This window comes from Xyrauchen texanus, chromosome 41 (assembly GCF_025860055.1).
Source record: "Xyrauchen texanus isolate HMW12.3.18 chromosome 41, RBS_HiC_50CHRs, whole genome shotgun sequence".
NCBI lineage: Eukaryota > Metazoa > Chordata > Actinopteri > Cypriniformes > Catostomidae > Xyrauchen > Xyrauchen texanus.
In genome coordinates, this window is record NC_068316.1 from 25,352,650 (window position 1) to 25,380,499 (window position 27,850).

Sequence of the window (27,850 nt, forward strand, 5' to 3'; positions counted from 1 at the left end):
ATTCACAACAGTGTGAAAATGGATTTCAGAGTAGCGGAGGTGAGAAGACATACATATACATGAGTGTGCATCAAAACATAGTCATAGAAACATGCACATTCACGGTCAACAGAAACCGAAAAATGCTGCTAAAAATAATAGTACTGAAGAAGATATTTCAACTTAGTCAAGTAATGGCCATAATTAAAACCAAACAATAAGAAAAAATAAAGAAAATATAGACTTAAAAGTAGTAGACGGTGCAAGTTAGGTCACCGTAGCTCATACAGAACATGGTTAAATTGGCTTTGTTGCTGAATACAGTTATGTTCTCACATTAAAACTAGTCCATTCCTTGTGACCTTTTGACACAAGTGCTGAGCTCACCACAAAATGAGAATTCCATGGCATTCTGCTTGGCCATGCTTAATGGACAACTATAGAAGAAGCTGCCGTGCCACTATTAAAGAAAAAAAAACCTGCATCACAATTCTGCAGTGGTTGTGAGATGATATCCCCTGTCCACCCACTGAAGCATGTGATTTAACTTGATTAGATATATGTTTTGTATTCACATCTACTTACATTGAGTATGTTTCAGATTGAATTGTCTTCTTGTAAGTATTTATGTGACCCCAAAAATATTGCCCACTGAAACAACAACAAAATCAAGAAACACTTGCAAACCTATTGTTCCTCTGTGATTCTTTTTTCTTTTCAAGTTTCACCCATTTATGACGATATTTGTCCAATAATAAACATCATAATACTAGCTAAACAGACCACGGTTTGACTTTAAACTTCTTTGTTAAAGCAAAAACAAAGGGTCTCTTGCTTTGCCCATAACAGCTCATCAAAAAGCACTTCTAACCAAACACATCATGCTTTTGTTTAATTGTTAAAGATTTCCAAACCTCAACATCATGCTTACAACCCGAGGACATTTGATTCAGGTCATTTGGGGATAAACATCAAGGCTATCATGCACAATCTTTCCCAGACTCTTGGGTCTCATAAAGGAGCTGTTTGTGTTTGTAAATGCTTCTTCTGTTTAATCTGCACTACGAAACAGAAATTGTCCTTGCACGGCGCTGATGGCACAGTGGTGGACTACTGTTGTTTGCTGTCATGCTGCGATCAAACAACCTATTGTAGGGTCTCCCCTGCTTTAACAAATAAACCCCTCATATCTGTTTGCTGGGCCCAGAATAAAGGCATTGTGGGAATGGACTGGTTGGCACAGACAGCAGCTTTGGTCTCCTAGACAGGGGCTCAAACAAATAAACTTGAACAAAAAAGGCCCCTCAATGTTCCGTCCAGAATAGCAGAGGGCAATAGTTCTTCAGGATGCTCAAAGGAGGGGAGCTGACTTTGAAGTGTCACTCATCAGAGAAAGATCATGTACATAGGCTTCTTCACCTCTGCTTTTCTTCTTTCCTCTCTATATGTGTGTTCGCACACAGTGGTGCATATAAACTTGGTAATAAAATAATGAAATTGAAATGCATTTAAATAAATGTCATTCATATTGAGAGCATTTGATCAGGTGCAAAGTATCGCACTGGGTTGAGTGCTGGAAAATCAAATGGGGCCTAAATGAAGTGTCAAAAGTCAAAACCACCCTTAATCACAAAGTAGTGTAAGATATTCGAAGCAAAATGCAGCTGGTGAAGCTGGTAGACACGTGCAGTCTTTCTGGTGAAGTTAACTGGCCAGAATAGCCTTCCTGGCTGAGCTAGTTGGAGACCAATCAGCTCATCAGCATCTCCTGCTGGGAACCTGCATCCAAAATACAACACACACTGGTAACCAGTTGTTATGGTCTTATCAGGATGGTTGAAAAAATAATACAACATGGCAAAAATGCCACTTAAATCCCAAATCATTGAGCTCAAGGTGAAAGGTAATTTCATTTGAATCTTATTTTTCCAGGTCTTCAAGAAGATTCCAACAAAGCAGTTCAGAGATCATTAGCAAAGCCATACAGGCCAAGATATCAGTCTCACTCACTAAGCTGTTAATCATAGTGAACAAAGACGTTTTTGTATGTAAAGATCATATAAACAAGGTAATTTTAAATCTGGGCTTCACCAAACAAGCTTGTGGCAACATGCAGGTTTAGAGTTTCCTCGGTCATTGAAAAAGTATAATTCAACTTTCTGTAATTTGGTAATCCAGAAAAAGACAAGTTTAAATAAAATACAGTAAATAGACCAGCATGTGGTATTAATCACAACCTCCCATGCATTTAGTAACACAGGCATCAACAATCAGTTCAACTTTTCCCAGAAACGAAGGAGTGCTTTGCAAGCCAAGGGCTTGTCATGAATACCCACGGACTTACTGTTGGGAAATCAAAGGGTCACAATTATGATGGGGCTCTTTGAAGCCATGAACTCACTAGCATGTTTTTTCTGAATATATCCTCCAAAGTAGATTGATATTTTTACATCATACTGCGGCTGACCGGCTGTGCTGGCAACACTAATACAGTCACATTTGACCTGAAATAAATGAAAATGGTCTTCCAATAAAAACACACGAAATCATAAAGGAAAATAGCCTCAGTCATTAAAAATCAAATCTATGGATGTACTTGCTTACCTTCCTGTTATGTCTGGGTTAATTTGACCTGTTTAAAATAAAAAAAAATTATAAAATAAAAAAAAGTGGAAAATCTTAATCTTGTATTTGGTCAAAATGTCTTTGACCAAATGTCTCAACAACAATGAATAAATTAAAAAGTACAAAATAAATAAATAAATAAATAAATACATTTGAATTATATTTGTTTATATTTATGTAATGCCAAAGTGTTTTGGGTGGCTACTGGGTAGTGTTGGGTAATTTACTTAAAAATAGTAATCCACTACAAATTACTCATTATTTATCAAAAATGTAATCAGATTACTTTACTAATTACTTTTTTGCAAAAAGTAAGCACATTGCTAATTACTTCACTTTTAAGTTACTTTCTAAAACATTTTTCCGCTTAACAAATTCAAAATAATGTCTGTTTTTCTTTCTTGTTCATTGTCACACACAAGTCATACACTAGGATCTCACATTTCTCATTCACAATGACTCATTTTGGGGCCATTACTCATTTATTCCACATAAATAATATATTAGAAATAGTTATAACCCTATAATGTACTTACATTTATACTTATAATTTAATTAATTGAAAGTCAGTAACTGTAATACGATTACAAGATATTAAAATGTTATGTTACTCTACTTTTTGACTAAAAAGTAATTAGATTACCGAAACTAATTAATTTGTTATTGGATTACACCCAACACTGTTACTAGGGCATTGCTAAATAGTTGCTAGATGGTTGCTTACTGAGACCAAAGTCATGACATCATGATCCCTAGATATGTGTGGGGATTTTTACAATGGAAGTGTATGGGATTTTTGCTCATGTTTTCGTCTGTCAGTCAAAATTATTTTATTCGGACAAAAAATAACAATAATAATAAAAACATTCATTGTGGGGCGACTGTGGCTCAGTTGGTAGAGTGGGTCGGCCACAAATCACAGGGTTGGTGGTTCAAATCCCGGCCCACACAACTGCACATGCCGAAGTGTCCTTGGGCAAGACACTGAACCCCAAGTTGCTCCCAGTGGCAGGCTAGTGCCTTGCAACATTAGTGTATGAATGTGTGTGTGAGTCACAGTGTAAAGTGCTTTAAATGCCGTTAAGGTTAAAAAGGCGCTATATAAGTGCAGACCAAGTTTTCTAATGATCTTTTTTCCCACAAAATGAAGGGTTTACTGTATATCAACTGTAAAAAAAAATACAAAATACCACTTTTGATATATAGGTGTCGCTCTTTGAAGATGATGCGATTTTAAAAAACTTGAGTTTAATGTGGGGAAAATAGCCTATGGCAAAATTTATGTGAGAACTAAAAGGTTATTTTAAATGTTCTCCAAAACAGAAGTGTTAAGAATGCACTTAACTCCAGGATGCTCCAGTGGGACTGTCCATGGAGTTGTAAAGTGATGAAAGTGTCATCAAAGTTATGTTAATGCAGTGTAAGAGCTAGATAGTTAACTATCACAAAGTCAAGAACTACTCAAGAAGTTTTCACTTTAGCTTGATAAGTTAGGGCAATTGGAGGTTCATCACTCCCTTGCCCTTTGGATTCTAAACTTCCTGCAAAACAGATCAGAAGAAGTGAAAATTAATAACAAGTTCTCGAGTTCAGTATCTATAAGTATGGGTGCTCCCCAAGTCTGTGTCCTGTCACCTTTACTACATTCTATGTACACTAATGACTGTATCTCACACTGTGATTCTGTTAAAATGTACAAGTTTGCAGATGACACAACATTGATCGGCCTTAGAACAGATAATAATGAATCAGACTACAGGAGGGAGGTGTCTACACTGATTGATTGGTGTTGTACCCATAATCTCAAGTTGAATGTCTTAAAAACAAAGGAAATGGTATTTGATTTCTGGCGGCAACAAAATGCTGTTCTGCCATTAGCCATCAATGGCCAGGATATTGAAAATGTACACCTTCATGTTCCTGGGAATTACTATCTCTGGATCTCTGAAATGGGATGATAACCTAACAGGCATTATCAAAAAGTCCATCAAAGACTTTTCTTTTTAAGACAGCTAAAAAGGTTTGGTGTATCAAAAGATGGTATGTCCAATTTGTATAGAGCAGTGATAGAAAGCGTATTAACTTTCTCTATCACAGTGTGGTTTGGCAACTCCACAGCTCAGCACAGAAGGCAGATCAGTGGCATAGTAAGTGCCTGTTTACTCCTCTACCTTCAGGTAGATGCCTCAGGGCAATTAAAGCTAAGTCCACACACTTCCTAAGTAGGACTTACTGTAGGATTGTTCATGTTCTTAATTCTTCCAGGACTCACACATCTGTACCTTATACCATACAATGATGTGCTGTTTTCTTATGTTGTGCCCAGTGGTGCGTGATGTTGATTTGCTATTGCACTTATGATGATATTCTCTGTTATTTTTTTTATTTATTTTTTTTCACTTTATTGTATGTTATTATTGTTGTGAGCTCACTGGGAAAAAATCCCAGACAACTATGTTGTTTGGCAATAAAGTATTGATTGATTGAGTGAGTGATTGAATGATTGATACTCCAAATAGGCAAAACTCTTTTGAGTACTGTCCAAGGTGGATAGGCCGAATGAAAGTGAATGATGACTGAGGCTAACACTCCGCTTAAAAAAACAGAAACAAATAAATACAACGTTTGTGTGTGTACTACACTAGAGTCCCTGAGACGTGTATGTCATATTGATATCATGGAGAACCAGAGGTGGGTAGTAACACGCTACATTTACTCTGTTACATTTACCTGAGTAACTTTTTGGGCAGAAAATACTTTTATGAGTATGTTTTATTGTGGGTAGTTATTAGTCTTACTCAAGTAAATTTCTAATGAAAACTTTTTACTTTTACTTCATTACAATGGTGATGTTCCTGTCATTACATTACTGGTTTTAATTCAATCAGTGCTATTAAATGTGCAGTTTATTGAGAGTTTTTGAATTGGACTTTTACGACAGTGGAACATACAGCGGTGCTCTGTCACTCGAGTTGAGCTCATCACTCCTACAGCAAGCGCTCAAACAAACATTTTCTTTCTCCACGCAATGCCTTCATTTTACACAAAGTGGATATTTCAAGATAACAATTACAGCTCCAACTTAAGAAAGCATATTGTGGTTGTATTTTGTGATAATGTGAGCTTGTCTGTATCATGGTGATGGTCATTTTCAGGGTTATTTTGTATCTATGGGCTCTTAGGAACTCAGTTTATAAATATACATTTTTATATCAGTGCCCTTTTCAAATATGGAGGTAAAAAACACACACACTGAAAGTAAATGGGGACTACATTCTGTCTAACATCTCCTTGATATTGGTGCATGGAAGAAAGTCATATGGTTTGAAACAACATGATGGTGAATGATGACAGAATTTCCAATATAATAATAATAATTATAATAATTATTATTACTATTATGTAACGCATGTTAAATGTGAATTATGTAGTGGAATATTGGGGAGTAAACGTCTATTATGTAATATTTGGGTGTAACTAGTTACTCGCTACTTGAGTATTCTTTCAATTGGATCTTTTCTTACTCTTACTCGAGAAATTATAAACATGAGTACTTTTGTTTCTACCTGAGTATTTTTTAAGTAATTGTACTTTTACTTGAGTAATGTTTTTGGCTACTCTACGCACCACTGCGGAGGACAGTCACAGGTGGCCACAGGTGTCACATCAGGTCTTTCTCTTCTCGCTTTGAGTCATTTAGACACTGTGGTCACTGTATAAATCAGTTATCTCCTATCAACTCTCCCCCTGTTAGCGTAACAGCTCTCATTATACTGTAGTGTTCATCAGCAGATTAAAACAGTGGGTGTGCTAATGTGACGGGCACAGAAAAAGCCACATGAGGGAAGTCTTGGCATGATGCAATTCCCTGCCTACCTCTGTCATTCTTGTTCTGGTACAGTACCATTCACAAGAGAGCACATTTGTGTAGATAAACGTATCTTAAGGAAAAGATGGTTACAGCATTGTGATTCATGTAGAGAAGTGATGAAAGACTGAGATATTAAATGAACTTCTATGGTATATGAATGCTCTTCCTATAGATTAAGCTGGGTAAGCAGGGTAAAAAAATATGTTTATTGTGACGCAAGTGACACTGTATATGAACCAAATCAAAGCCACACAATAACTACATATGGCTACAAATGGATCCTTAATGGCACCAAGACAACAATCAAGCATGTTTAAATGTGACATACAAATGAAAAAAGTGAGTCTGATTTAGGTGTGGGGATCTTTAAGCACCACTTTCAATTCAAGAGTTATGATATAATCCCATGATTCAAAATGCATGCATATTTTTCAGATTCTTGATGAATCCTAACAGCATAGGGGAGAAAATATTTGGGAAGTTAAGTTGGTTCTCTGTCAAAATTATAACTTTTTGTAATATATATATATACATGTATATAATAAGTATTTTGATTATTATTTATAGGCAACTGACATATTTGAACCAAATAAAAGCCAAAAAATAACTGCAGATGGTTAAGATGGCTTCAGATGGATGCCTTAATGGCATCAAGCCAACATTATGATAACTGATAAATGAGCTAGTGATGCCAGCACAACTTATCAGTTAAAAGATTTCAATAATTTGCATGTCAATATTAGATTCAATTGCCCCAGTCAAAACAAGAACTAGGTCAGAAGTAAATAAATCCCCTTGGATTAATGAAGATATTTGCATTAATAGCAGAAAATGTAGGAAGGCAGAACATGGCTGAAAATCAACTAAACTTTATCTTCACTTTGAGGACATGAAGGATCTCTTGGCGCTGTACGATAAGATATCTCCTAACTGCCATAACGCTAGATGTTTTATTTAATAGAATTAATAATTTAATCAACCCTGTGTCTAATGTTGCTTGATGTCCGATAGATTATAACAAGTTTAAATTTTTTTTGTAAATAAGGTCTCTAACATCAGGACATCGGTTATTCCTCGAGTAAACTCGAGTTGTAGGGAGAGTTTGTTGGATTCTTTCTCTCCTATTTAACAGGATCTGTATAAAATTGTACATCAGTTGAAACCATCAAGTTGCATATATATGTTGTTCCTTTAAGACTTTTCAAGGAAATTATTTGGACTTTAGGCCCTTCTTTGTTGTCTATAGTAAATAGCTTGCTTGTGAAAGGATGTGTTCCAGAGGAGTTAAAGACTGCAATTGTTCAGCCGCTTCTGAAAAAGCCATCATAGTACCCTTAGGTTACAAATAACTATAGACCAATATAATAAAAAAACACATTCATCTCACCAACTGTTGGAGGTAGTGAAGGATAACAATATTTCTTTTTAAATTAAGTCAGGTTTTTAAAGAAAATCACAGAACAGAAACTGCCCTTCGTAGGGTGACAAATGACTTATTGTTGGTGGATGCTGGAGAATGCTCCATGTTAGTGTTCCTTGATATAACTGCAGCATTTGATACAGTTGATCATTTAGTTTTAATTGATACATTAAAGAGATGGGGGATATCTGGGATGGCTTTAGACTGTTTTGTGTACTACTTGATATATAGGAAATTTGTATTGTCTGTATGAGATGAGATGTCCTCCTCTTCAAAAATTAATTGTGGTGTTCTGCAAGGACCCCTGTTAGGGCCTATTTTGTTTTCACTATAGTATGTTACATCTTGGTTCTGTGATTCAAAAATAAAACATACATTTTAATTGCTATGCAGATGAGCTGCAATTGTGTTGTTGTCGTTGTATCCCAATGAGCTTTCTAATTGAAATATTCTAGAAGCATGTATAGTATATATTAAAAATTAGATGGCATGTAATTTCCTTCAGTTAAATACTGATAAAACAGAGGTTGTTATAATTGGCCATGATTGAAAAAAAAAGTCAAATTGAGTCAGCACTTAATCAGGAGGTCCTAAATATTCAGCAGGTAGTGAGACATTTTGGAGTCTATTTTAATACTAATTAAAATTTTCAATACCATGTCAGGAAGTTAGTTCAAACTTGTATCAGTTAAGGAACATTTCCAAGGTGAAAAATGTATTGAGTTTCAAGGATACAGAAAAGCTAATTCATGCTTTTATTTAGTCTCACCTTAGTTATTGTAATGCCCTGTTTTCAACTTTAAATCAACACACTTTAGCACGGCTACAATCAGTGCAAAATGCTGCAGCTAGTCTTTTAACGCAAACTAGGTCTTTTAATCATATTACTCCAGTTTTAGCTTTCCATTGGTTACCAATTCATTTTAGGGTTAATTTTAAGATTTTATTAATAAAATATAAGGCATTATATTTTAGCAGAACATTTAAGACCTTATGAAACAGTTAGACTTCTTAGATCTTCTAGTCATGAACTGTTGGCTGTTCCAAGATCCAGATCCAAAAGTCTGGTTTTTATAGACTTTCTTTTATTAATATGTGTTTGTGTTGTGTTTTACTGCATGTGTTGTTTTATTACCATGTGGACATGTTGATTGTATGTTTTGCGAAGCACCTTGTGCTTAACAGTGCTACATAAATAAAATTAGTAGTAGTAGTAGTAGCAGTATTGCAAATATATCAGGAAGAGTGAATGTTATCAATTTACCTGCTATTGGCAGGAGATGCAGAAAATTTTCTGTTGCTGACCACACATACAATCCAAACCCTTAATTTTCACTTCCCTTTATTCTGTCCATTTTTTATTTAAATTTTATTAGCAGGTACTTTTCAAAACAGCATGCACATAAGAGTTTGAGGGCGTCCTCAATTTGTGTCACAGTGTGATGTTCAGCTCCTAGCTGGATGCTTCAATTAGGCAAAAGTTCTGCTCACAGCGAGCAGTCAGTGCACTCCACATCAAACGAGACCTTAATTACTGCCAAGAATGTTACAATATTGTTTCCCAATTTCTTACTTTTTAATGCATTTCCTTTAAACAACCTACCCTTCAGAGTCCAGGCCAGTAGAATGGATAGAAAAAGAGAAATTGCAAAATAAGAAACATCTAATTTGATTCTGTATCTGCCACCTGCTGCTTTATACTTTGTAGTTTATACTAAGTCACCTATAAAGTTCAGTTGAGAGAGGTGGACTCACTGTGTCAGTTAGATAGATGTAAGGCTGAGTGTGTATATGCTACATCTTCAACAGCCCATCCCACTGACAGCCAACAGACAGAACCGCCATTCAATCTGACTGACAGGAAATGTGGCCCATCAATGTGTTGGCACTCTACTGTCAGATGGACCCCACCCCTCCATCACCCTTAAAAGCTTTAACGCTCTCACTCAATATATTATTCTACACATTTTAGTTTCATGCTCTTTTATGTTTTAAATGCAGAATATTACTAATAGTAGCTTTGCAATTTTGTCCAACCTCTGCAGACATAACAGTGAATATACAACAAACTGTAGTGTAGTGTAAAGCATGCAATGTATTCAGTAATGTCTACATTGATTATATACATGTCTACAAGGTAATTATATTTATTATCATATAAGCCAATCTACCATGACTTAACACTATTACACATGAACTTTAATAAACCTTAAATATCAGTTGCAATATTACTTATTTCTCTTATTTTACCCTCTTTTTCTACCTGCTTTGTGCAAATGCATTGAAATTATTTCCGGTACTCTGTCTAAATTACTATAAACAAAAATGTTCTTCCACTATGATTAACTCAAGTGCACAACGCATTTACAACTAACCTAATAATAACAGTCATTCTGAGGCAGTTTTATTCAGATTCTAAATATGTCTCTTTATAGAGCAGAATATGGTTAGTGAGAGCTTCTTAGAAGTACCAGTCACAGCAACTGCGTTTTGCAAAAAGGATTATTAATGTACCTATATATCCCTTTTTATTTATTTTTGCCAACAGTGGCCATTTCCACTGTTTAATGGGGCTAACCTTTTCTGTCGCACACTTAGAGGCACTTCTGTCTCTAAATCAACAGTTGTGAAGGGCAAATTCAAAAAAGTACTTCACATCCTCTTAAATGAAAGAAGAAAAAAATACATCCCTCAGTTTGTCACTTTAACTGTTTAAAATGTGTTAAAGTAATGTTAGGAACAACTTCAACATATATGACTAAAGTCAGTGAAAATCTACAGCACAGTTGTGTAATTTTCATACCATGCAGAGTAAATACTCTAAGATCAAGCAGGGATATGTGACAAAGAAAGAAAGAAAGTTGATTCAGAGACCATTAAAAAGTATGTCATTAATGAAATTAACAAAGCCATAACATTCAGTGTATTTTCCTCTCTTTTCACAAAAATAACAGGTAACTGTTACAATACACAGTACTGTGCAATAGTTTTAGGCACATAAGATGTTTCACAAAAAACATTTGTCTTAATATGTTTTTTATATCTTCAGCTTTAGTGTGTCAATAGGAAATATAAATGTTAGACTCTCAAACATTACTTTTGCAAATAGAATAGAATAGAAGTACAGGGAGCTCTGCAACAGATGACATGGCCCCTACAGAGCCCCCCACTGAACATGGGAGTAAGTCTGGGATTACATGAAGAGACCGAAGCAATTGAGACAGTCTAAATAGATCTATGAACTGTGAAGAACTGTGACGAATTCTCCAAGAAGCTTGGAACATCCTATCTGCCAACAACCAAGAAAAACTGCATCCAGGTGTACCTAGGAGAATTGGGGCTGTGTTAAAGGCAAAGGTGGTCACACCAAATATTAATTTAGCTTTTTTATATTTACTGGACTTTATATGACATTAAATGATAAATTAAATCTATTTATGTAATTATTTTTTAAAACATCCTCACTAAGCAACTTTTTCACAAGTGCCTATATACAGTGTATATATATATATATATATATATATATATATATATATATATATATATATATATATATTTCTAATTTTAGAACACAACATGTCATCTGCCAGGTCGTGACTTTATTAAAGTTGTGTTGAGAAATATGTCTGAAGAGACAACGAAAAGTCCTATTTATATATATATATATAAAATGGCATCTAAAATTTTGAATAATGTACAGATTTTGCTATTTCGGAAGGAATTTGGTACTTTAATTCACCAAAGTGGCATTCAACTGATCACTAGGTATAGTCAGGACATTACTGATGTAAAAACAGCACCATCACTATTTGACACCTTATCCTTGAGTAATCAGGCTAAATTGCAAATTCGGTACCAAAAAAATCACTTGCCATTATATCAAACACATTTGAAAAGCTATTTGGTTTGTTACATTGTCCTTGTGTTTGTTTTTGAGTTGCTACAGTATGCAACAGACTGGCATGTCTTAAGGTCAAAATTAGGTAAAATTGTTTAAAAAAGAAACAATGTTCTCTAGAAACTCGTCAGTCAGTCATTGTTTTGATTAATGAAGGCTATACAATGCTTGAAATTGCCAAAAAACGGAATAGTTCATACAGAGGTGTACACTACAGGTGTACAACTGCCTCTAACAAGGGCAGAAAGAGATGTGGAAGGCCAGATATACAACTAAACAAGAGGATAAGTACATCAGAGTCTCTAGTTTGAGAAATAGACGCCTCACATGTCCTCCGCTGACAGCTTCATTGAATTCTACCCGCTCAACACCAGTTTCATGTACAACAGTAAAGAGAAGACTCTGGGGTGCAGGACTTATGGGAAGAATTGCAAAAACACACACAGTTGATTTAAATGTTATATATTTTAGAGCCATGGCTTTGCAGAAGAGTTCTGACACATTGAGCTACAATGCTCATGCAGGTGGAATGCAAATTCAAATCCAACTTAAATAGTGGCAATTGTCTCCTCATCATTTCATGCTCTCTCTACATACTGTCTATGGTAATGCAAAAATGCTAAAAACAAGAATATAATTAAACTGAAATGAATTGAAAAGAGAGAGAAAGAAAAATTATATAAAAAAAATATAAAGAGCTTAGGGATGCACAAGATATTGATCTCCAACCATAATTAGCCATCAGGCCTTTGACAACGTTACACTAATGTGGAATATGGGACGTCATCGACTGACTCATTGTCACACAGCAATGAGAGCACAGGAATGAGAGGCAAGGTCAGAACAGGAGGATGAATAAGAAAAACACAGAAGGAAGAGGAGGGTTTGCGTCAGCTACTAAAGAGCTCATTGTTCATGAGTGAGTTGGGCAGGGCGGTCGATTCAGATATGACAACCATGACGATGAAAAGATTGGCCTGCCGATTCCAATTGTGTGGCAGGATGAGAACAGCTGAGTTTGAGCAGAATCATGAGTGACTTGAAAGAGTCATGCTGGATGTGACAGAGGGTCTTGAAAATGCCATTAATACCCATTTAGAAAGCCACAGGAGCATGCTGGGACTGGTTGGGCTCAGCATGTTTGTCTCCAGGTGCTCATGTATCTGTGTATTTAAACAATCTGAGGTATGAAAACAGGTGCAAGAGAAAACACAAGCATACCAGTAAATATACAGATGGTGTGTCTGCGTGCTGTCTCACTTGGCCAGTCATACTGTAAGACCAGCAAACCAGATTAGGCTGGTTTAAACTTTTCTTTTTTTTGGGGGGCATTGGAGCTTATTCTGTACATGAACTGCCCACTTAGATAGGAAGAGACTGTCTGATTAACATCCACCAACAACCTTTCACTTTTTAACATGATATTTAGGCAGATAAATGTAAAAATTTTGACAAAACCCTTGAATATCTTTCAAAGATTTAATGCTATTGCAGTGCACCTTGTAAACGTCACCCAATCTATCAACTAGCTTTTTTCTTTGAGCAGCCAGGGAACTTGTTAACCTGTAAACACAAATTTAGCATCAGGGGTCATTGGCACTGTTACGGTTTATTTTTCCATTGTTTTGCTGTAAAATCATGTTTAGAACAGATTGACTGAGGTTTGTAATTGTACCGTACCATTCCGTGATCTAAAGGAAATTATACTGTAACCATTTACTCACCGTGCTCTGAACCCTTTGGCCCGATGATGAAAAAAAGGTGCTTTTTATTTCCTTGAGGACTGATAGAAACTTGAACACCTTGACATTTTGAGAAAGCTCTTGCCATTTTGTGGGTGCAATTTGTATCAGATGCCCCATGGGCGAGACTAACTTCTTTGTGTGTGTGTGTTCAATTGTATGAGCTCACCCATTATTCTACCCATCATTGTAGGCCGTGAGCTGTGGTTGTCATCCAGGTTTTCTCTGGGAAAGAAAAACTGAGAGATCCGACGCTCATGTTCCTCTTGAGAAGAGTTCAGAGAGTTCAGATCTGGCACAGGTGGGCTACCTGGAGCCTCCTAAAGAGAGAAAACACAAAGTGAGCAATGAACGCTGTAGACATGGCACACAACTACAGATCATTTTATTGGACACACATGTTTACTTCAATTAAACTCAAATTCTAAGTTTCATATATTTGTGACAACAGGCCCTGTCCCACTGGCAGTACTAAAGCCTGTTTTAGGTACTTTCCCCCAGGACTAGAGCTTTTCGTTGCTTTTGAACCTAAGGAACTATACTTCCTTAGAGCCATTTTGAAGGTATTTTTAGCTCCTACTATGGAGTAAGTACTTTGGGGGAATATAGGAACTGTGGGATACTTTGGGATGTGCTGCACCCTGTGATTGGTCAAAAATGTAATACAAATTAGCTTCTAGCATGCTAGATTGCACTAAATATACAATTCCCTTAACAGACATAGAAGCCAAAGACATAAAACTTAACAGACATAAAACCAACAAAGTATACAAAAAGGATCACCCATTTCATATGTGTGTGTGTGTGTGTGTGTTTGTAACTGCAACAAAGACACACTTTGAGTTTATCACATCTGTACTGTTAATACTGTGGGACTATACAGAAAATAAATTGATTTCTGGATTACTACATCAAACTTTCCTGGGATGACGGATATAAATAATCAGATGTTTATCGAGAATAGGTTATTGAACTCTACATATAGTAAACTGTCATGAAATCTTGTTTACATGAGGGTAGTATTGCATGCCTGTTACTGTTAATTGCATCAGGATGTATTTTTTAAGTCAATGAGTGAGTATTTCTGTACAGTATTTTATGTTGAGTCATAAAAGCCTTTATTGTATAAGATTGTGTTGATACATAGGTTTACAGTGCTTTCAACATGTTGTCCACTATATTCAGTGCATGCTGCGTGGTAGTCTGAGCATTCGTCTCATCTCTCACTCTGGCTGCAGCAGCACAGAGCTCCGCACACATGGCTCTTGTGCCCAGTCTAAAACTGAAATCATAAGACACAGACTGCATCCAAAAATGGGAAAATGCTGCCTTCGGGGACTGTATAAGGAGGTAGGATGAAATAAGGTGCTTTCTAAACTGTTCAGAAACCAATTTCCTTTAGAGTTCCATTCATCCAAACATGCTGTTGATTAAACCATTAACTGATCAGGCTGCTGCCAATGTTTTCGGATGCAGCCAAAGCACATGTAAAATGGCCCATACAAAAGTGTAACGTCGTGGTTACTGTTGAAACCTCCATTCCCTGATGGAGAGAACGAGAAGTTGTGTTGAATGTAGTGACACAAGGGGTCTTTCTTGAGAGCATTGCATACCTCTGAACTTGAGAAAAGGCCAATGAGAAATTGGCAGACAGAATTTGCATGTCCCGGCCCTGGACATATGGGCATAAAGGGAAGTGGGCGTGCGTCTGTCAGTCAGGTTTTTACACTAAGGAGCCGAGAATAAGGTACGGCCATGGTGGAAGTGACATGGTGGTAGGTCCTACCTGGTGATTGAGGAGCTCTACAAACAGCGACTGGGGACAGAGGGACTGCCCAAGTACTGTGGAAAATACACCACAGGGAGTTGCCTGAAGAAGGAATTAGACCTGTGGAGCCCAACCGCAGTAAAGAGCACATGAGGCTTGTAGTGGGTCTAGGCGCAAATTCCTCCGCAAATTAGCTGAATTCGCAGGACAGAAGGCTAGGGAGGAAGAACATCCAGGAAGCGAGAGCTTAGTGGCTAACCTAGGAGGGTGCTAGGTGCAAGTTGAACACCCGGTCGGCTGTTCCGTATTACCGAGTTCTACCGGCTCTGACCTGACAAAAAATGGGACGAGACGGACTCAACCCTGAGATTGTACAATCTCGCAAAGGTATTGGGTGTTGCCCAGCCCGCTGCTCTGCAGATGTCTGCTAGGGAGGTGCCATTGGCCAGTGCCCACGAGGATGCCACACTTCTTGTCTAGGGAGATAGCGCCAACGACCCAGTGAGCTAACCTCTGCTCAGAACATCTAAAGCTCTGCATGTGGTCCAAATAGATACACAAAGCATGTACCGGACACAGCAACGAAAATGCTGGGTCTGCCTCCTCCCAGGGCAGCACTTGCAGGTTCACAATCTGGTCCCTGAAGGGGGTTGTAGGAACCTTGGGCATGTAGCCCGGTCGCGGTCTTAGGATGACGTGAGTATCTATCGGACCGAAATCCAGGCAAGTGTCGCTGACAGAGAATGCTTGCAAGTCCCCAACCCTCTTGATGGATGCTAGCGCTATCAGGAGGGCCATCTTCGAAGAGAGGGCCTTGAGCTCAACTGAGTCAAGTGGCTCAAATGGGGGTCTCTGAAGGCCCAAGAGGACCACTGAGAGATCCCAGGAGGGGAACAGGCTTGGCTGCGGATGCCAGAGGGTGCTCCATCCCTGGGAAAGAAGGTCCTGACAGAATGAGGTGTCTACAACCATGTTCTTGAGGCAAGCAACAAGTCTTAGTGGAACTATGGTGTTGAAGGCTGTTTGTGAATGCATTATAGTCTTCCAAACTAAATGTATTCCTACTTCTCTGCTTAAAAAAATTAATTTTAAACCAGCCTAAGATGGTTTCAAAGTCTTGGCTTATTTTAGTTGGTCTTAGATGGTATCCCTGCCTGGTCAAGCTGGAGTTCAGCTGGTTTATCTTGGGGCCAATCTGGCCAGGTTGGGAGACCAGCAAAGACCACAAAACCATTTTAAGTTAATTTAAGGTGAATTTTCCAGCAGAGTTTGGGGATATTCACACTGAATATATTTTGCAATTTATTTAGTTTTTATATGCGCTAGATGACCATCTTTGATTGTTGCTCCAAATCACATTGTTTTTTTTTTTCAACGTCTCATGCAGGAGTGCCATGTTTTGTAGACACTATGTCAAGTTAAACAGACCAACAACTATTAAAAATGCATCTCAAGACATTGGTGTTCTGTTCTATTCATTGCGCTGCATCTTGGTATGTTTGGTGCAAGAACATGTTCAGTCTGAATGGTCCCTTGATGTTTTTTTTCAGTATTTTCTGTCTCAGGGACAAATGCAGCAGTATGACATACCAATCTACCTTTTTTTATCCACATAGGATCAGACTGGTGCTAGCACTATGCAAATATCACAGTCACACCATCAGAAAGAACGGAACAGTTATAGATTTCCAATAACATTTGACAATCTACCAGGTTAAATTGGGTGGTGACATTTGCTTGAGGGTAGATGTATTGGGCTGCTGATCCATAAACAAACTCGACATTTTCTAGAGCTGTGTCTCTGAAGCAAAACATGGTTAAGATTGACTGTGACAGGCCCTCATCACCTTCGGCTAATGTGGACAGTGAGTGAACATTAGTATGGATACTTTTAACAGTTAAACAGAAAAGTGCTAAATGGTGCATCCTAAATTAGCCTTTTGTCTTTTCTGTCCTATTGTCTGTGTTAACTATGTGGTTGCTAAGGTGTTCAAAGTGTTTTTTAGTGTGTTGCTCTGGTCCCTCCTTCAACATACACCGATCAGCCACAACCTTAAAACCACCTGCCTAATATTGTGTAGGTCACCCTCGTGCCGCCCAAACAGCGCCAACCCCGCTTCTCAGTACTATGAGATTATATTCTTCTCACCACAATTGTACAGAGCAGTTATATGAGTTACAGTAGACTTTGTCAGTTCTAACCAGTCTGGAAATTCTCATCAACAAGGCATTTCTGTCCACACAACTGCCATTCACTGAATGTTTTGACAAAGAATGAGTAAATTCTAGAGACTGGTTTGTGTGAAAATCTCAGGAGATCCTAGATTGGTGCCAGATGGGCTGGTGTGAGTATTTCTGTAACTGCTGATCGCCTAGGAATTTCTCTAGAATTTACTGAGTATGGTGCCAAAAAACTAAAAATATCAAGTGAGCGTCAGTTCTGTGGACGGAAATGCCTTGTTGATGAGGTCAACAGAGAATGGCCAGACTGGTTAGAACTGACAAAGTCTACGGTAACTGATAACTGCTATGTATAATTGTGGTGAGAAGAATGCAATCTCATAATGCTATTCTGAGATGCGGGTTGGCGATGTTTTGGTGGCACGAGTGGGACCCAAACAATATTAGGCAGGCGGTTTTAATGTTGTGGCTGATCGGTGCCTATGTCATTGTTTCTTACTGATTTTATAGTGACTGCTTAAAAAAATGGGTGACATAAAAATGTATAGAATCATAGCAGCGAAACTATAGAGATAACTGCATGACTCAGCCTGCTCAGGACGTCTATAGTGCTCTGATGTAACAACAGTTGCAGTATTCAAGAGGAGAGCTACTAGACTGTTTAATATGTAGAGGAGAAGTTTAATGAAGTCTGGAGGTGCTGATTTATCTCACTGTTTCTGATAAGACAGCATGGGTAGAGCCCAATGGAAGGGGTCAACACAATTACAACTGTATCCGAAAGTACACTTGTCACGCACAGCCTAACAATAAACTGCCCAGCCTGGCTCTATTCAATAAACATTTCATTTAAAAATCAGGATTTGTTTTACAATTTTTATTTTCTTTTGTGAAGTTTGATTGTTGTGACAGAATAAAAGGAAGGTTAAAAAAGGAATGGGTTTACAAAAGGAATGTGTTTTGTAATAAAAATAGAAGGTGACAGTGATTGGTTGAACCAATTTTCATATGCAAGACATGGCTCTTTAACGACAAGGTGCTAGGGAGAGAAAGGAAGTGAAAAGAGTTATTACAAGCCCATTTGTTCTGCCCACTCCAATCTTAATCTCCCCTAATCTAGTGCTTTCTCAAACAGGATTAACCATGTGGATTAAAACAGGGCCTACAAGTCTGTCTTTTTGTGAGGTTATCATCGTTGCTAGTCTGCATGGTACTTTAAATTCAAAGGCCTTTTGCAAGAGGAGGGTAAAAACCTTGTTGGATTAAGTAAAATTAGACACATTGTATGTCTCTATTTAAAGAAATCTTTTGTTCTGGTATGTATGGAAAGTCTGTCTGTCTGTCTGTCTGTCTGTCTGTCTAATACTAGCAGTGGTTTTGTATGTTGTATGTTGGTTTCAAACATCTAATTCAAAACGTGAATTCCACCCTTTAAAATACATTTTCACTATAAACGTATTTTTGTTATAGCTCATTTATTTATCTAACTAATATATATATATATATATATATATATATATATATATATATATATATATATATATATATATATATATAACTATTTATCAAGTCAGAATTTTACCAAAAGGATTAAATGTGTTCTTAGGACAAAGATATTTTTTTATGACCTTGAATGGCAGAGTAAGGTTGCCCTGCATCATACACTAAATCAAATTATTTTCCAAACACACACACACACACACACACACACACACACACACACACACACACACACACACACACACACACACACACACACACACACACACACATATAAACAATAAGCTCCACACACACAAATACACACTTTGACCACATACATTTCCAGACTCTGGCCTCCTGATGCTGTTTATGAGGTCTTAATCCAGCAGCCCCTCTCCCCTTCTCAGCTTGTAATTACAGGTCTTAAGCTGTCACATGCAGTCTCTGCTGTGTCCAGCTTTCTCTGGAGGTCTGGACAGCCTCATTAGCTCACTCTATCGCATCTCTCATTCCCATTCTCTTTCTCCCTCAACATTCACTTGCTCAGCTGTAGGGAGACGAGATGAGCCCCTCTCTCCCTCCCACTCTGTGGTAGATCTGTTGTCGCCCTTGCACATAGTTTTTGTCTCTTATTTAAGTGGATTAGGAGACAGCTATGCTTGCCCGAGGCTGTGCAGCTGTGGGTCAAATTGTTCAGATTTGCTCTTTGCATACAGTTCTTTAGAGCTGGTGACAGTTTATTATGTGTCTCAATAATGGTAAATTCATTAATTTACTCACCGGTGAGAGTAAGGACATTGCATGGGTACAAAGAATGTGGATAAAGGACACATATTCTATGCATTTAAAGTCCACTTATGATTCAAAGTTCAGTCATGAAACTGAATGACATAAGCTGATGGGTCCCTTGATATGTAATCTGTTAGCCAATCAACTTGCATGCTCTCTCTTTGTCTAACATTTAATTTGCCTCAGATTTTGACAGGCAAGCCAGTTTCATTGCAGTGCACTATGAGTTTTCTCTCTGAAACCCTCCTCCTCCCCAGTCTCACCTGTTAAGATCTTCTTTACTGGGAACGTCTGTATGTCTGATTGTTCAGCAGCAATATGTCTTACATGCTCAACACAGAATGCTTTAGAAATAAAAAACTCTTTGTATTTGTTCTGCAGCCTCAGCGTAAGCAGATCCGCCAAGACCAAACCTACCAACATAATATCCATTACAACACCTTAAAGGGATAGTTCACCAAAACATTTTAATTTTGACATAATTAACTCTTTATTCAGCAGAACACAAATTAAGATTTTAGAAGAATATTTCAGCTCTGTAGGTCCATACAATTTAAGTAAATGGTGATCAGACCTTTGTAGCTCCAAAAATCACATAAAGGAACCATAAAAGTAACCCGTATGACTCCAGTAATTAAGTCTATACATGTATATTCTGATGTGATATGATTGGTTTGGGTGAGAAACAGGTCAACATTTAAGTCCATTTTCTACTCTATATCTCCACATTCATGTTCACTTTTACTTCTGAAAGCAACAAGATGTGCCTGTTTAATTTGCCAGATTTGGAAACATGCCATTTTTGGAGCTTAGTTTCCATAAATGTGGACTGGTGAGGGATTTGTGAATGTTAGAGTAGGCCTGTTGCTGCCATCAAATCTTCTTGGGAAGTCCCTACTTACAAGCGTGCAAGTTGAAATTAAGATTTGATGTGTTTAAGAGATTTTGGCTCCGAAAAAATGGGCACATTCATATTTAGCACATTAGGTGAGTGATTAATCATTTGTCTTCAAATTTGATCATTTTCGTGCTGCCACAGATAATGATAGATAATGTCACTATGTCATGCAAAAACTTTTGCCTCATAATCTAGCTAAAGGATGGGGTTTACTATGACTCCGTTTCCAGCTGGCATTTAGATGTGAGTAATCTAATCACATGTGAAAAATGGGTGGAAACGGGTTGACCGCTTTGTAAGAGTCTTTAAGTACATTTAACGACAGGCTCATGTGCAGACGATTCGCAAAATCTAAGCTGCACATGGACAGTAGGCACATACTGTGATGATGACAATATTTACGTCACACACACTATGCAAGACATAGTGGCACGAGTAGCATTGAGTAGTATTTTCTGGCCAATTTTATTGCTATTCTTTAACAGCAGTAAACACAACGTGTACAAAAACAATGTGTGGCGGCAATCTTGTGCATTAGAGATTTGTTACCCAACCCCAGCTGACGGGACCAGACCAACAGTTGGGTTTCAGGTTGTGTTAGGTTCAACTTTTCAAGTATAACTTCTGGTTCATTTCAGGATTTTAATGAATAATAAAAAAAATAGGACTATGTAAATTGTTTTGCACACACAATCTCACTCAGAGACAAGCACTGAACTTGTACTTGTGTGTGTCTGCACTGTTTTTCAATGTTTTTTTTCTTCTATATAAACACATGCTGGACTGACATCTTTGACATTTGCTTTACGTCTTGCTGTTTTTTTAGCAATTCACCCAAGAACACTGGGGTTTTTTTTATACACCGTGTCAAGTTAAAAATAACTTTAAGAATTCTTTTTCGAAATTCATCTCAAAACACCTGTGTTCTGTTTCATTCGCTATGCTGCGTCTAGCTTTATTTAGCACAGGTGTCACAAAGACGTGACGTTCTGAAGTTCAGGTTGCAAAGATTACTTCATGTGACTACTACACTTTTACACATTAATCCAGATTATTCTGCACCCAGCAAAGTTTCAGCACTTGATAGACAGTAAACAAGAGGTCATTGTGCCTTGTTAAAACTATGTAAGTTTATTGTTACAAAAATTACGAGTACTTACAATGCTTTTTTTTTTTTTTATTAGCTTAAAATATGATTATACCGGCCAGGTCAGGTCACACAGTCTTAGGTACGGGCATGGTTTGGGCTTCATTGCCCATGCAGACCTCTAAAGTGTGCTAGTTTTGTAAAAACAAATACATAAATAAATAATAACGTCAAGACAGAATATGTCTGTTTTTCATTTTATTTAAAAAGAGCATAGGATACCATGTTTTCTATGCTATGTCCCATGTCAAAATTTACATGTATTGATACTCATAATAATAAAGACAAACAAAAAAGTTACCCAGGTGATTTCGTCTGTAGACTATTGTCTCTGTTTAGAGGCTGCCGTGACACCCAATCTGCAGAATGCCTCTGTGGCTTAGTTCTGTGCCCTTTGATTCAATCAATTACTCTCTCAGATTCACCAATTGAGTTTCCCTACTGAGCTGTAAGTGGATTAAAGAGAGAGTGTCTCCACTCCAAGCTGGACTTCTGCTCTCTGTGCGTCTCAAGTCACACTGATGCAGTCCACAACGTACACATACTCACTCTTTCCCATTTAAATTTTCTTAGTGGTAAAAAAAACAGTAAATCAATCAGTAAAGCCGCATTACTTTCAACTTTGAAAGTCTGAATTTTGAACTACCTACTTGGAAAAGTAAATGTCACTTGATGCTGGTGTACAATATACTGTAAAAATGTTTTGTCTTCTATTATTCCTTTGCATTTTTGGATGGGTCACATCATGCCCCTCTTCAGCATGTGGAGCGACAGCCTCAACTCTAATAAAACCATAATTTACCAGTAACGTTGATTGGTAGCTCTCTCTCTCTCAAGACACAATCGATCAGACCTCATTTCAGCAGGATAGTTTTCTGTAGCCAGCGCTGCCACTTCCTTCCTGATGTCTGCTTTCATAATCTTCATGCAGACACAGACCACATGGGTTGTTTGTGTGCGGAGGATGCACTCTAATAATATAAATAAGGGATGTACTTTGAATTCTGGACTGATGGCAGGGAGGTTAATTAGGGCGCCTACACAATAGAGTTTATGTTAGTGAACACTGCAAAACCAGTGAATTCAATGGTGATAGTAAGTGTGCTGCAAGGGGCTAGAGAAAAAAAAAATGCAAGGGTTTGTGAAATTGACACTACTTCACAAAGTCCAAAAATGGAGAAAATGTTTACTTTTGAGCAACAGATTCTGATGTAGGCATTTAATGACCAATGAGAATTTTAGAGATGCTGGTCCAGTTGTGCTTGTGTTAAAAATCTATTTAGCTGTATTCTTGCTTGAATTCCAACTGATTCACCTATTTTCACACTAAAAATGGAACATATGAATTCCTATATTTCCAACGCTCCAGCAGAGCTTTCTTTAGCGTGTAGTCGCCAATAGACTCTATATTGTGTAGCTATGGCCATTAGAGTAGATTGCATAAACGTCTGTCATTGTGCATATCAGCTGAGACTAAAATTCAAAGCTCAAATAAATCTGCACAATTTCTTTTTTATTTCTTTTTTAAATAGCACGCTAGTAAAACTTTGAACTGGTCTTGATGCAAATTCCATACTTTTAAAAGATTCCAGCTCAAAAGTGTGCATCTATTACTTGGTTCCCACAGGGATTCCTAACATACCACTGAGAAATTGCAGAATGACACTGAAGATGTTTTTAGTTTCAAGAAATCAAACAAACATTTAAATGAAAAGTGGACGAGAGGGTCTTATGCAGTTCTGCAGCCAAACCTCATGAATATTAATGATGATGGGTGTGTTTTATTTAAATTCTAAATTAAGGTATTTAATCAGTACCCTTGGCAGTTTGGATGCAAAACATATAATTTATGATTTCTGAAATGTTTGTGATTAAAAATAACAACAAATTAGGAAACCATTAGTGTTTCCTTGATGTACTATTAATTAAATGAACCCTTTGAGCTCTGAAGGTGTTTTTAAAGATTTCCTGTTTCAGTGTCAGTGCTAAAATTAAAGACTTATAACCTGACCAAAAAAACATAGAGGGTCAAGTGTTTGGTATCACTGTAAAGAAAGCTTTTCAAAATAAATAAATACAATTTCTGATTGTGGGGGTCTGCAAGCACAAGCATGTATCTTGTTCAATAGCCTGTAATGTAAGGTGATGTTGTCTAGTAGCTTCCCTGTGGAGGGCTTCCATATATCATGTGGTACATGGTTAAAGTGTTTGTAAGGAAAGCTCAAAATGTGAAATGTTCCAATAAAATGTTAATTAAAATTTTACATAAAGTACAGCAGATTTGTAAGTGAAAGTTACTGTAAAGATAGAATTACTCACTTGAATGTCATGGAGTAGATTTTACTTAATTTTATACCATTAATATGTACTTATAAAAACTGTGTAAAAACATGTGAAATAAAAATTAAGTAAATATTATTAGTAATTTCAGTGTATATAAGCCAGTTTACATGTCTCTATTCACAACCATTAAAAAAAATAAAAAATAAGCATTGCATTTATTGACATTTAAATACCATGTTTTCAATATGCATTCTTGTTCATTTTTTAATGTGAATTGTGTCTGTCTGAATTGAATTGAATTTTTCCTGCTTTATCTGTTCAACCATGTTATGCTAAAATAATTTTTACAAGTTTCTGTCTTATCGACCTTGTCTTTTGAAGGTTCAACCAGCAATACATTTCTATAACATATACACTCGCTGAGCACTTTAGTAAGAACACTATGGTCCAAATAAAGTGCCCGACATGGTCTTCTGATGTTGTAGCCCATCCGCCACAAGGTTCGAAGTGTTGTGCATTCTGAGATGCTATTCTGCTCAATACAATTGTACAGAGGGGGTTATCTGAGTTACTATAGCCTTTCTGTCAGCTCGAATCAGTCTGGCCATCTCTGTTGACCTCTCTCATCAACAAGTAAAATCTAGAGACTGTTTTGCATGAAAATCTCAGAAGATCAGCAGTTACAATAATACTCAAACCAGCCCATCTGGCACCAGCAATCATGCCACGGTCCAAATCACTGAGATTCTTTTTCCCCATTCTGATGGTTGATGTGAAAATTAACTGAAGCTCCTGACCCGTATCTGCGTGATTTTATACATTGCATTAGATAATCGCATGAATAAGTCGGTTTACAGGTCTTCCTAATATAGTGCTTGGTGAGTGTCTTTATCTGTCCTTTATTCATATCAGCGGTTACACTTAAACAAACCTCATCAGCTCAATATTTCAACTCAGTTATGGAAAAACAAAAATCCCCATATTCAACCAAAATGCTAAGAAATTAAATTCACAAACACTTCTGGACTCCAACGTAATGAAACCACTATGTCACAGAGCAACACAACACAGTTAAACAGCACACAAGAGGCATGGCAAACTAATTGGACACAATCAATGCAGAGAATTATAGTAATTTCTCATTTCAATAAAACAGTGTTGATAGGATCAGATGCCAACCTTTTGTGGAGCGTAATCTACAACACACACTTCCAATTAAGTACAATTCTCAGAGGCTGTCTTTGAACACCGAAACAAATATAATAACTTCATACTGAAACACATTAAATTGAACTAAAATAATTAAGTAAAATAAAAATTCAAAACTCTGCTGTACATATTTACTTGAGAAACTGTAAGGTTAATTGTGGGTTTGCTGCACAGTTTTACTACAGCAACAAGTAAAGGGAAAGTTTAACTTCAAGAAACTTAATGACGGGTAAGTTTAAAAAAATACGTTAAGAAATTAATTCAACTAAAACTAGAATTTGAATTGCCTGAGAACATATAGCCTTATATTAACAGAAACAGAAAGCCATCGATTGGAATCGCTACTTCTCTGAAGCTCTGCTTCAATTATTGAACTGAAGAAGAAAACGCAATGACCAATCACACATTACATCATTATCTGGGTCAAGACGATCCCTTCTGAAGTACAGCACTGCTTCAATTTCAAAAGGCTGCCTGAGAGAATGAGAGATATTAAAGATTTTTCAGTGAAAGTCTTTTAAAAAGTCAGTGGATGAATATTAATACCCTTAATTTACTGTTCGAGCCTCTGAATCTTCTGTAATTCTGACAAAATCAGGCCACTCTCTTCATGTCAAGTCTTGCTAAGTTCTGTCCACAAGCCAAAAGATCAACTGTCTTCAATTAAAAAGTTAAATCAAAAAGTAAAACTTTTAATCTTAAGGATAAAAAAAGAACGGATATGGTATTATGAAGTATATCGGGTAGTATAAACTAGTTTAAAGCTTATTATAATTATACAGACTAATTCTAAACCAAACCCTAAACTTAACAGATTTTTTAATGCATTTAAAATAAAACAATTAAAAATAATATTTGAGAATGTCCCCAAATGTCTCCAAAGGGAGGTTGTCATATTAGGCAAACATCTGTGGACAAATTTGTCTCCAAATACTAGCTAAGTGCACCCAGCCACCCACACACACAAAGTGTGAAGCCAGGCCAGTGGACAGTGATAGATCTCATTCATTTTAATGCCGGCCTCTGTGCTCCTGCATTTAATGTTTGACAACATCCAACTACCGCCCATCAGTGACAGCGTGGCTGCCGTCCCGCTACAGAAAATGCCTGATTCTCTCCACTGCCCCCACAGTTTCACCCTACCTATCATTATCCTCTTCTTTCTCTCTCTTTCCTTATTTCAGCCTTGAACTGGACAATCTTTCTGTCTCTCTCGCTCTCTCTGAATGCTGCATCAAAGGATAGTTTGCCAGTTCCTAGGGCCAGAAATTAATCTGAGCAAAGAAAGTGGCAAAATTGCCCTAGATATTTAAAATTTGGGGCCCAAAATGTCCATGGAGTGAATTGATGTTTAAATCTTTTATCTTATATTTAATAAATATTTCACAATATTCTATATGTTCTGTATATCTTTTTAAAGGTTTAGCATGGCTCTGTCCATCTGCAGACAATGTAGTGACCTGTAGCTGTCGGTTATCTGTATTCACTCTCTCAGAGGTGAGTGTTGTGATTTTGTTACGGAAACTACCAAAAATCCCAACAATTAGAAAAACTTGAAACAGTGATCAAAATCGTAACAAAGAAAGTAGGGAGATGTATAATCTACCAGAGAGACCAGCCATTTGAAATCTATTCAAGCTGAGGCTTTATTGTGTGTGAGCTGGCCAGTCCAGCTCAGACAAAGCAACACTGGCCCAACCAATGGTAGATAGGGAGTGTTCTGGAGTGAGATTGAAAACATTGATTGTTTTTGCAGTTTAATTTAGTGGCGCTACAAATAACACACTTCAACTTAAGTAGCCAAAATTTTTGAAATTGAGAATTTATTTCAATCGACTGATGGCATTTACACATTTCACATACATTTTCATCACACTGTGTACACACTACAGTGGTAAAAATGTTGCTCTCTTTTGTTTCCATAACAGAAAGATGCAGTGTTTTGTCTGGTAGATGAGACACCGGCATCTAAGCGGAAACTTTTCCACAGTGGAAAAGGTATACTTGCGTACATTGGGATCACTCAGGCCAAGTCCACACCATTACATTTTTGTTTAAAAAGGCATCTTTTTCTTTGTTTTTGACATCAAAAACTATTATTTTAAAAAAAACACTCTCCCAAAAGGATACATTTGAAAACGCAATCTTCGTGTTGTAGTGTGGACAGGGAAGTATTTCTTGTCATGTAACGCAGTCATGTGATCCATTCAACCCAAAACAATAGAGATGGTGGCCCCACACTGTAGCTGCATTATTGTGCCTGTTATGCAAATTCATTTGGACTTAATTTCGGCTTTCAACACCATCACACTGGGCTGGTCAGTGTCAATGGATCACCAGCTTTCTGACAGACAGGCAGCAGTTAGTGAGACTGGGGAAATTCACCTCCAGCACATGTACGATCATAACTGGTGCCCCCCAGGAATGTGTGCTCTCCCCACTACTCTTCTCCGTGTATAACAATGACTGCACTACCAAGGACCCTCTGTCAAGCTCCTGACATTTGCAGAGATGACACTAATGTCATAGGCCTCATCCAAGATGACAATGCGTCTGCA

The 27,850-nt window shown here is 37.3% G+C and overlaps 1 protein-coding gene across 3 annotated transcripts in view; it reads right to left on the reverse strand.

Annotated features, from left to right (window-relative positions):
* Nucleotides 1-27,850, reverse strand: part of LOC127634176 (partitioning defective 3 homolog) — a 582,251-nt gene that overhangs the window by 213,204 nt on the left and 341,197 nt on the right. For all 3 annotated transcript variants that reach the window (XM_052113607.1, XM_052113605.1, XM_052113604.1), the window contains exon 14: nucleotides 13,705-13,855. In XM_052113607.1, the coding sequence (XP_051969567.1) occupies nucleotides 13,705-13,855 (151 nt within the window). The remainder of the gene's footprint in view (nucleotides 1-13,704; nucleotides 13,856-27,850) is intronic.